At 38.0% G+C, this 13,412-nt stretch overlaps 1 protein-coding gene across 4 annotated transcripts in view; it reads right to left on the reverse strand.

Moving 5' to 3' along the window:
• Positions 1 to 13,412, reverse strand: part of ADGRG2 (adhesion G protein-coupled receptor G2) — a 60,232-nt gene that overhangs the window by 25,583 nt on the left and 21,237 nt on the right. For all 4 annotated transcript variants that reach the window (XR_008463478.1, XM_054183454.1, XM_054183468.1 and 1 more), the window contains exons 4-8: positions 6,877 to 6,918; positions 5,505 to 5,543; positions 3,008 to 3,040; positions 2,056 to 2,097; positions 146 to 193 (exon numbers count right to left, since the gene is read on the reverse strand). Coding sequence is in view for 3 of the 4 variants with exons in the window: in XM_054183454.1 (XP_054039429.1) it covers positions 146 to 193; positions 2,056 to 2,097; positions 3,008 to 3,040; positions 5,505 to 5,543; positions 6,877 to 6,918 (204 nt within the window). In the remaining variant the exon portion in view is untranslated. The remainder of the gene's footprint in view (positions 1 to 145; positions 194 to 2,055; positions 2,098 to 3,007; positions 3,041 to 5,504; positions 5,544 to 6,876; positions 6,919 to 13,412) is intronic.

Raw genomic sequence — 13,412 nt, forward strand, 5'->3', positions numbered from 1 at the left:
GTTACACAAAATCTCCCTAAATTCGCAAGAAAATTTATTACAGAGCTTGCTTTTACATACCAACTAAAAGTTGCCCCATTACTCAGAACAGAAAACAGTTGGAAATGTTTTTCATAAGGCAAAAAGGAAAAAGAAAACCACTAACCTGAGAAATTACAGACAGGTGTTATGTTGCATAAAATGGTTTCTCCTGCTACAGGTTTTTTTGGAAAAAAAAATAATCTAGTGAGTAAAAAATTTGAACCTAAACCCAGTACTGACAAACATACATATGTACAATCATTTCAACACTTTTAATGTAAAAAGGTCTTTACCTTTTAGAAGTATTTCACATACTGTCTTGCCTTCACTTCTCTAGGGCACTTATCATGACATTTGTAAGACTTAGTATTCAGAGTGAAACATGCTTATTTTGATTAATTAATTTTGAATAATTTTCTGTAACAGTTTCCACAGAAGACCTACATGCAAGTGGTCTTTTTTTTAAATCCAAATAAAACAGGAATCAGCATATCATAAATAAGCTCTTCCAATATCACAGTATTCAATCACTACATAGCATATTAACTGCTTCTGAGGATCCTACCACAGCTACTTATGATAGCATGAAACTAAAATTGTTCTACTTGATAGAATTCAGACTATGATGATAGCAAATATGTACACTCTCATCTAGAAGAACATGTCTTTAGTTAGATACAGCAAGCTTTTGCTCACATATTTTTAATACTACCTACATGACAAAGAAATAACACTGATCCCAAATTAGGGGTACTGTAAACAGATGGGTCTGTTGTATAAAATTAAGAAAAAAAATGACCAGAAAGATATTTGCATCCAAGACAAAACTCCTACACTTGTTCATAAAAACAGTGTGGCAGCACAACTTTCCTTACTTAAGCAGACAGATTGGCCTCCATTAACGGAAAAAAAAATGCTATTTTCTCTGCTGTTACCATTAGCTAGTATCAAAGGAGATGGTTATTTTTTTATTTTTTTCCTTTTTCTGTGCCTGTTATAGTTTAACGCTTCACCAATTTTAACATCATCAACAAACAGCCATCAGAGGATATGGATTGTGAGCTGGTGGCAATATTCAAATTATTAGAAAAAAATATTTTTCAGACAGGTATTTAGATTCAAATAAATTTGCCTTCCCTTTTGTGTTGGCAATTATCAGGGAAATAGTTATGAAAATTCTATCAGCACTTTAGAAAAAAATCCTTAAAGAAATAAAGTGTTCATAAATAATGTTTATGTTTGTCAAAATTATTAACTACATGAAGAACAACAACACTTAAAAAACCCAACACAAAATCCAGGAGTGACACAAAAGTAAAGAGTAACATCAGCCTCTTTTTCTTTACATAGTACTCATTTATGTGGCACCTAGTCTTCCTCAGCACTTCTGCATGCCACCAAAACGCACAAAATAGACAAGCAGTGTAGAGGACAAAAGACTGATCAAAACCCACTACTGTTTCCAGACCCCAAAGATCATTAGATAACACAGCTGCAAACTTCCTGCAGGTCACATCCACAATCAAATTATACTAGCAAGTATGGCTCCAAGCCAGTTCTTTTACCACTTGCATTAATTATTAATTCACTGCAAACGCATTCTAATTGGTCTACCAGGCTGCTACATGGATAATAAAAAATATCAATTCAGCCTTCTCTTATAGACTGGACCTGCCCTGAGAACATCATGACTGGACTCAGTCTGCTTCACTCTACTAAAAAGCATGAGGATTTTATTTTTTTTAAAGTAAACAAGGTCTCTGAGACTGTGTTTCTTACATCTTTGTGGTAAGCTGCTGCTCTGACTTACAAAATAATCAAACTGTTCTATATGGGACCATTTGGCAAGCATTGCAGAATTAGACCTTCTATCAGATTGGAGATGAACGTGAAGTAAGGCAGCCTGCTAATGTGACACACCGTAATACCGAGAAAAAAGATCCTATTAAAAATATTTGGGAGCAGATTTCCTGAACTCAAACACACTTAAATTTTGAGGATCATAAAAGATTAGTGGTAATACATTAATCCTACCTGGTGTTATGGTGGAGTAATAATCAGTGATGTTAAGTGCTTCTGTTAAAAAAAAAAAGTTTTAAAATTAAGTTTTTACATTTTAAGTTAAAAAGCCTATGAAACACATTCACAAAAATAAGTTTCCTAATTTCTACTTTAGACTCTGTCTTCGCAGGAGAAGTGTAAACACTTGACCATTTGTAAGAGAATTAAGTTACTTTCAGCATGGGAAATGAAAAAGCAGCATTTGGAGTGAGATCCGTCCAAACAAATGTTTATGTCCCCATATGAGCCCATTACTCTAGGCTCCCTATTATTCGGTGGAGAAAGTGGTGCTTTTAAGGGATGATTCCCATTTAACCTGTTCTACATGGGCACTTTGTGTTCTGAAAATGGGTCTTTCTCTCCATCAACTATGAAGAATGGCAGGATGTCTAGCTCATACAAACATGGAGGAATCTGTACTGATATGGGATGAACCTCTTCCTTGTTTTCAAATGCAAACATCAGGGAAAAAAGGGGTAGCAAGTTCTTCTGCTTGAGTCTTTACTGATCCTATTTGGCAAACTCATTGCACAAACATATATCATAGAAGTGTCTTTAAAGAATGGGGTGTACATTTTTGTTCTGTAAAATACTTTAAATCAGAAAGTATAGAAAACATTACACCTATAGATATACCAAAAAACTACATACTTGCTGAAAGTAAATACACCCAGTTTGGGCTTTAGTAAGCAATATAATATTTTGAATAAAAATGAATGTTTAACAGCTCAGTGTTAGCTAAATGTGCTTCGAAATCCTAGCCACACAGACCTGCAATACAGATTGGAGAAAAATACAAATTTTAAGATCACGTAAGAAAATAATTTGGACTAAACAAATCCCAGTTACCAAAAAAAAAAGCAAACTTTCATGAATGCAACAAACATCTCCCTTCAGACCTTACTCTCTCCATGCTAATTCTCACCTGCAGTTTGTGTAGTCTCCTCTGAAGTCATATCTGAAACAGAAAAAATAACAACAGTAAAAAAAAAAGAAATAAAAATCTGAAATAATCTAAATCTAACTAAATCTAAATAAGAGAAACATTAATAAAATCTTGCCTGAAGGATTAATAGGATAGGTGATAAAAGTAACAATAGAGGATTCTGCAAAAAAAAAAAGATAAAAGAAGTAAAATCTGTATTAACATAATATTTTATTTCTATGAATTTTGGAGGAAAAAGATCAAGCATACAAAACTTTGAACCTTAACTAAATATTATTTATCTAAGTTCCATTTTAAGAACAACTGCAATGCTTGTTAAGAATGTTCACAATATTTCAAAAATCAGAGTATCTGAATATGAACAGCTGGTAATCGAGTTCCTTCAGATAAGTTCCTTTTATTGGTTTCTTTCAGAAGATGCAGATGAATTTGGCATATCCAATAGCAATAACTGTTTAGCCCCAAGAACCTTTTCCTGCAGCAAATCACAACACTCATCAGCAGAGATGACACACTGGGTTTGGCAAATTGTCTCTCCAGAAAAACTATTTTTGCCAGTAACCATATATAAATAGAGTGAGGACACATTTTTTTTTTCAGCTATATCAAAAGAAAAAAAAAGAAAATACATTAAGGCAATAGAAGAAAATGTAAAGATCGGTCAGGAAGGATGTACTCAGCACATTTTAGGTGTCAGCACAGGAATACAAAGTGGTTAGAGGACCACTTTATATTACTCCAATATGACAACTTAGTGATGTTTTTAAAATGGGCCAGAGCAGCTTCATAACAGAAGAACATTAAGCTTTCAAGACTTCTTTACTAAAAGCATCCCTATCATTAGGAGAAGCAATATCTGAAGTATAATAATGAAAAGGTTTTGGCTCTGCATAAAGATAGTTGCATATCAAGAAAAAAAAGCAATCCACTTCATTACATGGAAAGGGAAGGAGAGCTTTTCTTTCTGATATATTTATTTCACCTAGACTAGCTATTTTGAGCCTTTTCAAAAGTGCCGTCTTAATTCCATACTCAGAGTAAAAGCTAAGCATATTTTGTTCTTAAGTAACAATGCTGATGACAACTGATTTTCTAAGGCAAGTAACAAGCAGCCAAAACACGAGGAATCAGAGTGAAAAATAAGTGCTGACTTCATCTGTATTATTTGGCTTGGTATAAACTACCACAAATATTGCATTGGCTGCAGTTGTTAAAGATGAACCATTCCCAGAGAAAGATTGGGTCTGTAAAGAACAAAAGCATGTGTGTTTGTGTCTGTATTATTTCTTTTCTCCAGAGCACAATATGTCAATATACATTAAGGAAGCAAGCAACTGGCTTTCACACAGCTATCTCTGTGTGTCTACATTTTTCATTTTTTTAAAAAGCTTTCATAGATTATGTTTATCACCTCTGGTCCCAGAAGTTCATAGAATCATAGAATCTTCATGGTTGGAAAGGACCTTTGAGATCATTGAGTCCAACCAAACAACCTACAATCTCTGCCACTAGAGCATGCCCTGAAGTGCCAAATCTAGACGTTTCTTAAACACCTCTAGGGATGATGACTCAGCCACCTCTCTGGGCAGGCTGTTCCAGTGCCTGACCACTCTTTCAGGAAAGTAATTCTTCCTAATGTGTAATCTAAACCTCCCCTGCCGCAGCTTCAGACCATTTCCTCTGGTCCTGTCATTATTCACCTGGGAGAAGAGGCCAACACCCACCTCTCTCCAACCTCCTTTCAGGTAGTTGTAGAGGGCAATGAGGTCTCCCCTCAGCCTCCTCTTCTCCAAGCTAAACATGCCCAGCTCCCTCAGCCTCTCCTCATGTGACCTGGTCTCCAGACCCCTCACCAGCCTGGTAGCTCTCCTCTGGACACGCTCCAGCACTTCAATGTCCCTCTTGTCCAGAGGGGCCCAGAATTGAACACAGGACTCGAGGTGAGGCCTCACCAGTGCCGAGTACAGAGACACGATCACTTCCCTGCTCCTGCTGGCCACGCTGTTCCTGATACAAGCCAGAATGCTGTTGGCCTTCTTGGCCACTAAGTTATTAGTCTGTGTGTGGTTTGGGTGCACATGTGTGTAGTATACCACACTCCATCAAATTACATGCACGTCTGCGAGGTGAGAGGAGATGTAAAGGAGCTCTCTCACTACAGTGTTCCTCCTCTGCCATCTCTGCAAACTATTCACTGTTTAGGCTACTGGGCAAAAGCCTCTTGATCAAGCAACTTGAACCTACTTCATCCCCAAGCGTTACTGCCACAAACCACAAGTGATCCTATAAGGTAAGCTATTTCATTACAAAGTAGAACGAAGAAATTAATATTCTCTTCAAAAAATATACAAAGAAAACATTAAATGTTGGAACTCATTTACATTACAACTTTTCTGCATTACCTCAGATAAAAGCAGATTTATCTAACAGGACATAACAAGCATTGCAATAATCAGTAAACTCCTGATTTTCTTACCAGAAATGGTTGTTGTAGCTGATTCTCCTGAATGTGCACCTTTTGTTTCAGAAAGAAAAAAAACAAGAGGGAAAAAAAGGGCCATAATGAAGTTTCAGACACATACATAACCATCCTCAGCAGCCTTTTCTTTTATTATCAAAAATTTGCTTCATTCACCAGAAGAGGGCAACACCTGCTTATCAGAACATTTTCAGGTTGTCAAAAAAGGCAGCTGGAACAATCTCTGATAAAATCACAATTTTTATGAATTCAAATAGAATTCAAGTGAAGATGATGTCTTTTCAACAAATACTGGACAGTTAGCCTTGTATAATGTTAAGAAAACAAAAATCATTGACCCAAGATACATGCCACGCTAGCCCAAAAGATGCATGCCTACCCTGACTGTCTTGCTAATTCTGGAAATGAGAATCAAGTGTACATAACAAGATGACCGTAAATGGGTAGGAAGAACTCTTCTCAGACTTTGTATAATAACCCTGAGACTTGACATTTAAAATTTATCCCATACATATCTGTTCTCTTTTCTATCCTGTAAAAAGCAGCATTACAAAAAGCTAATTCATTTCAGGTTTGAACCTCTGATCTTGATAGGAGCCAGCCAACTATTTATATAGCAAACACTAGCCTCTAAATCTTTGATGTAGTTTCAGTCAGTATTTTGATCAAAAAGAAATTAGGAAATTTGATATCTGGTTCACATAGCAACTTCAAAGTTAGCCCTTTCATTTACTGAGTAGTTTCTGACAGTGCCACAGACAAGTCACAATTATCACAGAAATGCAATCTAAAGAACAGCTGGCTGCAAATATGAAATGCTATTTAAAAATATATACTTAAGGTATTTCAATGTCTTCTCTCAAAACTCCAAAGTCATCCTATAATGTTACTTAGAATGCATGAATTATACTGTAAAGCCTTTCCTACTATTGTAGAAAAGTTAAGTCAGACATACCAAAAGTCACCAAAAGTCTTTGTGGAAAACCAGATTTTTTTGGTTAAACATAGTAAACAAGGAGTTCCTGAAATGCTAATCACTCACATAATTCCTTGCTCAGACTACTTTGCCTGCCTACTGAAAACTAGTAATAGCTTCTTTCCAAAGGATAAATGTAAATTTCTGCAATGAAAGGGGAATCGGAGTAATCTCAGTGGCCTTATTTTCATTTTCTCTGGAAAATTACTGATGCTATTTGCACCATGAAATATGCTAATAAACCACGAGGATTATATGGATAATTAATTTGCAAATATTTACATATTTTTAACTATCTCCATAAATTAAAAAGTAACAGTATCAGCAATCTTCCTTACACACTTTCTAAAATACAAGAACAACGGGACAAAAATTACAGAGAACTCCCATTACCTGTTATCTGTTTTCTGCCAGGCAAGGTAGCAGTAGTTTCAACTACAAAGGAAGAAGATTTTTTAGGAGCAGAAGTTTTTATATGTATTTGTACACAAGCATATATATGCACACACTTTTTTAAACGTAACAATTTTAGATGTGCTACTCACCTCAATTCAAGCTAGTTTGCAAAACTACTTTGCATCCATTGAGAAATGTGTGCCCAGTCTTTCTGAAAGCTGGAAGTTGAACTCAGAAGAGCTCAACTTTTTTACTCAGTTTATCACTTTTATACATATATAAGACACAGATTAGGCTGTGAGCTTTCCCATTACCCTTCTATTACCAATGTCTTCCAAAACCCTTTCAACACATTTGCTTGAGTGAAAATGAAGTAGACTGAATAGCAGCAACCAAAAATGTAACAGGTACACACAACTGTGCTTTCACACAGCTATTTTTGCAAAAATGTGGAAAAGAAATGCCAATGAATTATTCAAGAAGTGAAATTTTATTAATACAAAGAGAAGCAGAGAAATTAAACCAAGAAAAATGCAGGGGGCAGAAGAGTTGGGTAAGACAGGGATGCTTTATTCATATTTACAAATTACATAAAATGTACCTGGAGAATACATCCACATCATGATCTGCATATACATCATGTAAATGCTCACATGCCCAAGAGTTGCACCACCAAAGAACATGTAAGCAATGAGCAGAAAGATCAGGCTGCCAGAAATGAAGCGGCTCAGGTGGACCTGGACTGGGAATGAAAAGGTGAGCTATTTCTAGCTCAATGGACCCATCAAACATGTCCCTATGGACACCTAGGGACTGATGCAACATAGAAAGGGGCTCTTGATAAAGGTGTGGATCTGACAATTGAAGCTATTGCACAGGCTACCCATAAATGTGAAACGTGCCATAATCAAGTGAGGCAAATGACTAAAGTCTCCTTGGACTAGAAGATGGTGGCTGGGCTATCAATATGAGGAGGCCTAGCAGATTGATTATGACTGCTGTGAACCCACCGCCGAGGCAAGTGCTATGTGCTTCCCGTGGTGGAGGCAACTAGCAGGTGGCTAGAAATGTACCCTGCAGCCTATGCCATCACCAAACATCATTCTGGGCTTTGAAAAGCAAGTGGCAACACAGCACAACATACAGTTAAGGCACTGTCACCTACTTCAGCACCTTTGATAGCTGAGACCCTGGCTGTTGGGGCAAGAAGGAAGAGATATTCTCTTCAAGTCACTGAACCTGCTGGCACACTAGCCTCAGACAACATGCCAGCCCACAGGACTGCAGAGGAAGAGAGATTCTCTTTGGATTGCTAGAGCTGGTGGGACAGTTTCTGTGCAGTTAGTGCCTTGATACCTGGTCAGTCCATCATCACCAAGGTGTTGGCATATTACACTGGTGTATACTGTACTAACCTCTGACACATGGCCCATGTGCAATGGACGTCCATCCAGATCTTTGGAGACCTAGTTGTTGTCTAGGCTGAGGTAGACCACCTCCACCACTGCTAATTCCCTCAGATACTGGACACCTTCCCTCTTCCATCAGTGGTGGTCCACTTGCATCAGTAGCATACAAGACTATCCTCAGACTCTGAATCCAGTGATCCAAGTTCAAATCTCTGTGGGACCTCCAGTAACCAACCAGTTGGGGATGACACACAGGAAAGTGCTCTGAGGCAGCAAATTCCTGGATAGCAAGGTGTGTGGGAGAATTTGGGCAGTAGTCTTCACCTCTGATGGCCTGGGAGTTTACCTCTGAACAGGCATGGAATCCTGTTGAAATGTCAGACCACCTGAAGGAAGGAAGTCTTGCTTATACCAAAGACAGACTTTTGTTGCTGTGCTGGAGCCTGGCCTATGCCTACCAGGCCTGTGTCCAACACCCTGAAAGAGAGGCTGTCATACATTATTTAATTTCGCTTACATTTGTCAACCCTCCTCCTTGGTTGTATTTAAGAACTAGAAAAGTGAATAGGGTCTATTTGGAGAAGGATTAAAGTCCAATCTATAATATCCCTGAAGTTACATATAAAAAGGAAAGTAAAATAACATAGGGTGTGCTAGTTACAAGCTAACAGAAAATTTATTTCTCTTAGATTGTTTACTATCAATAAAAGCAATAAAATCCTTATGTATATGAAACCTCATTTTATTTGCTCCATGCATTTTTATTTGCAACACTGTTAGTTTAGGATCATCAAGTCAACTTACCTAATATCCTATTCCAAAGTAAGATATTATATATTGTAATGATAGTGTTCTACATTTTCTCTAACATAGAACATTCCTGAGGATCCAAACAGCAAATAAAAGGTAAATGACATTATTCAGTATTATTCTTTGCTTTTGCTGCAAGGGAGACAGAAGAGGTTCCCACAAGAACTTTGGGGTTTTTTTCTGAAGAAAAAGGCAACTCCATTAAATGAGATAAGCACCAGTTTCTGTTACTAACATGCATCATTAGAAACAAAAGCAATAAGTCCCTTATTGTCTTCATATCACTTTGTACTTTTCCAACACAAAGAGGTAGCTAAGCTGAGGCTTGAGAATCCCATCTGTATAGAAAGAGGAAACTGTTCTACTGGTATGAAACCTGTCTAGCAACTCTTGTCTTTGCTCCATACCACAGCTGCAAAAAGCTTACCTGGGAACCAGTATTTGCATTGTGACAACCTTCATTTCCCATAATGACTTTGTATGACAATGGGAACCAGTGTAATTTAGCACCTCCAGTCTGGTAGGAGACTAAATCAATTAATAATAGTACTTAAGGCTAGGTCCACAAACCGATATAGCTCTGAGAGAGACAGCGCCTGGCCCTGTCTACAAAATAGCCTTATGCTTACAGTATTCCTTAGCATGAAAAAGATCTTAACTATCAATCTACTGGCTCTTTTGGGATGGGATGGTCTCCACATGTTTTGCTGCAGCTGTTCCACCAAGCAAAGCAGAATTCGAAAACCAATTTGCCCAAAGGGAAGAAACGGAGAAGGAAGCTTTCTAACACAGTGGTCAAGACAGGATGGATGGTTCTGGTCCCTGCACCAAAGGCATTGTTACTCATAGCATGCCTTCTGTTCAGTAACTTAGACTAGGATACAGAAAAAGCCCTTAAAGCATTAACACTGTACAATCTCCAACTGGAAGAATGAAAAATATCCTTTTCTCGTCTTGACTTCCAATCTAACTTATGATCAGTACACTCTTTCTTAAAATTTTTGGAAAGGCAACACCCTTTCTGATTCACCTGTCTTTGGGCAACCCCCTTTGCCAGAAGCAGTTCAGTTTTTCCAGGGTGGAGGAGTGAGAAGCAGCTAGAACCTGGCTGCAGATAACTACATCATGCAAGAGCTAAGTTACTGGCAGCTGCTTCTTCCTCCTCTATCTCAGGGGAACAGTGTTACTGCTGGCTAATACTGTTTTACCTAACACTTCACGATCGCTTTTAAACTTTTGAAGAAAGCATGCTTTGAGCAGACCTGAGACAGGAACTGGACTGCTCTCCTAGGAGAAGAAGAAAAAGAGTCTGAACTGTAGTGAACTAGAGCCTTCACATGGACACCCACGCTGCCCAGTCTGCACGCTGTGGAGGAGAAAGGGATGGTACAGTGAGAACGGTCATGCCTGCTGGCCTCTGTCTCTCATGAAACATGGGGAGAGAATGCAAGGGGCAGTTGCTTTCTAGTCAGGTCTAGACATGAAACAGGCACTGAACACTTAAGGAGAAGCAACAGCCCTGGCAATCTGTAGAAGTGCAGACAACATTACTGGCAGAAAAACATACATTTATGGATGTATGCATTCTGCGGCCTAGATGACAGGTGTATGAAATGAAGTGCCTAAAATTCTATTTATATTAATAGAAAAACATGCCAAAAAATGCGAAAAGTTTGTATTATCACCCAGGACTATTATTTCAAACTAAAGGTACCCTTGACCGCGCCAGTTCTCACAAATAGATCAAGAACAGAATCTGAATGGAAGAATCCCAAGGGACACCTTGGTGACTAATGTAATATGGTCTCCCCATGCCGCAGTACTTGGCTGACACCACAGAATGGCATTAGATAACCATCACTATGTATTGCTGATAAGCTCAGTTTTGACTTACAAATACACACAAAAATACCAGGAAATTGATAAAAATTAGATTTTCTAAATAAGATGTGATAGCAAACTTAGTGCTGAAAGTTTTTTTACCAAAAATTCAATTGATTCAGGCAGGGGAAATGATTTGCTTTAAAAATTTCCCTGAATCAGAATTGCCAAAGTGGAAGTTTTCATTCCAAATAGATACATAATATCACTTTCTGGCTCAAAAAAAATAATATTAATTAAATCCATTTTACACCAAAAAGCAAATTCCACACTGTATTTTTAACTCGATACAAATTCCCTTCTAAACATCCTCAACACTTATCAGTATGCATTACATCAGTTGCCAGTACTGTGCAGTAACTACCATCCATTTGCATTCAGTGTTACTAGGATAGAACCATATGAAAATGCCTGGCATTAATGCATTTCACAGGACTTGCTCATGAACAAAACAGAGTAGCCCAAACAGCAAAATTTCAAAATGGTACTGTTCTAAAATCCATCTGTTACAGAAATACGCACCAAAAATACAACATTCAATTCTGTTACACAGGTTTTTAGGAAATTAGGTTATAAATACAGTTTTTATCTGTTTGTATAAAGCTGTACATTAGGTACTGAAGTGAATCAAACCACCTCTTCTCTGGCAGGCTCATTCCAAAAAAGCTATTTCCTTTGATATCACAGAAGAGGGAGGCAACAAGAGTGAAGAAAGGGAAGGTCAAACATGCATTCTGTTAATAGGTACGAAGTAATTGGTACATGACTCATCAAATAGGCACTCCAGAGTAAGGTATTTTTTCCCCCGTCACATTTACTTCCTTTAAGAGCTTCTCAAGGTTTCTGTAGTAATCTATCCTAACCACTTTAGAAAGAAAATAGTATCGGGGCAAATAATTTATCTTTTCATCTACAGCTTTCATGATCCGCTCCGCAAATGTAACAATATGGCCCAAAGTTTGGTACGCAACAGACTGAGATGCAGACTGGATGAGTGGACAAGTGGCCACTACATTTCTACCTTCTGCCTGAGGAGGTAAAGCCTTAGGACTCCACACTCCCTTTCATGAAAGCTGGTCATCAGAAGTGCACACAGCTCAGGAAATCTTTAAAAGGGATTACATGAGCCTAAATCATACCTCCTATTGCCCACACCTGCAAACTAAAACAACAGCCCAAACTGAAGTTTTCCTCTCCTTGAGCACGCAGAGCCAAAACAGTCACAGAAGGCACTGGTCACTTCCCAATTTCTCCCATCACCATGGAATTGTTCCCACAAGGCTGAAAACCTCCTCTCATAACACCAGTAGCAGGCTCAGCAATATTGGGAGTGAACAGGATACGTGGAGAAGAGGAGGCAACACCTTCATCATGAAGGTTGGACAGGACAGTTTGGAAAAAACTAACATGCCACAATATAAACACTGAATTGTATTTATGCAAAAAAGATGCAACCAAAAGCAACAGGCACTGGACTCCTGCTAAAAGTTGGGGCACCACTACCACAAACAAGATGACAGTGCTTTACTATCAGTGATACTATTTACAATTATGCCATAAGTCATCTATTTTATTTATTCACTTAAATTTGTAAAAGATATCCCATCATCTCTGTGCTCCTTGCCTAAATGCACAGTGTAACAGTTCGGATATTTATATTTGGATTACGAATGTTACTGCTTAATGTGTAACTGAAATGATTAATATTTAAACAGTACATTTCTTCCAGTTGTCAAGTTATTATTAAAGGCAACTTGTAAATATCCCATGTAAAAATGACAACTGAAGAGCTGGTGCTCACAGATGACTACAGTTTCTTTTCAAGCATTTAACATTTTAAACTCACCTATTTTCTTGTGTCTTCGTATTCTCTTACATCACCCAGAGCTTTATATTACCTAGTGCCTTTTTTTCTTGGATTATCAAGAGACAATAGTGGTATCACTCATATTGTCCACATTAAAGTATGTAGCTAAACAGGAATCATTCCTCAAAGAACAAGATAAAGAAATTTCCCAAAGTTGGCATTTGGAACAGTGAGCACATCTTTCTTCACTTACATATTTTTACATACCAGAAGATGATATTTTAAGTGAGATACATTCAATTTGTGGCACTCTTTCCCTGTATCACAGCTGTTAGGCTACTTCTCATTCTCAGCAGAAGGGGAATTATCAAAGGAACTTTAGGAACGTAAGTGGAAGGTTAGTGACTCACAACGTATGGGTCCTCCTTCCCTCTTTGGCCATACCTGCAGTATTTACACCTGCTCAGCACGCAATGGCTACACTAAGCAGAGGAGGACCAGAAGACTCTGTGACTGGAAGAACCAAGAGTTGCATCTTTAATTCAGACCTGAAAGTTTTCTATGGCTAAGTTCCCTTAGTCCAAGAAATGCGATGAGCCCTCACTACAAATTGGGAAGCACTCAGG

The sequence above is a fragment of the Rissa tridactyla genome, chromosome 1, assembly GCF_028500815.1.
Source record: "Rissa tridactyla isolate bRisTri1 chromosome 1, bRisTri1.patW.cur.20221130, whole genome shotgun sequence".
NCBI lineage: Eukaryota > Metazoa > Chordata > Aves > Charadriiformes > Laridae > Rissa > Rissa tridactyla.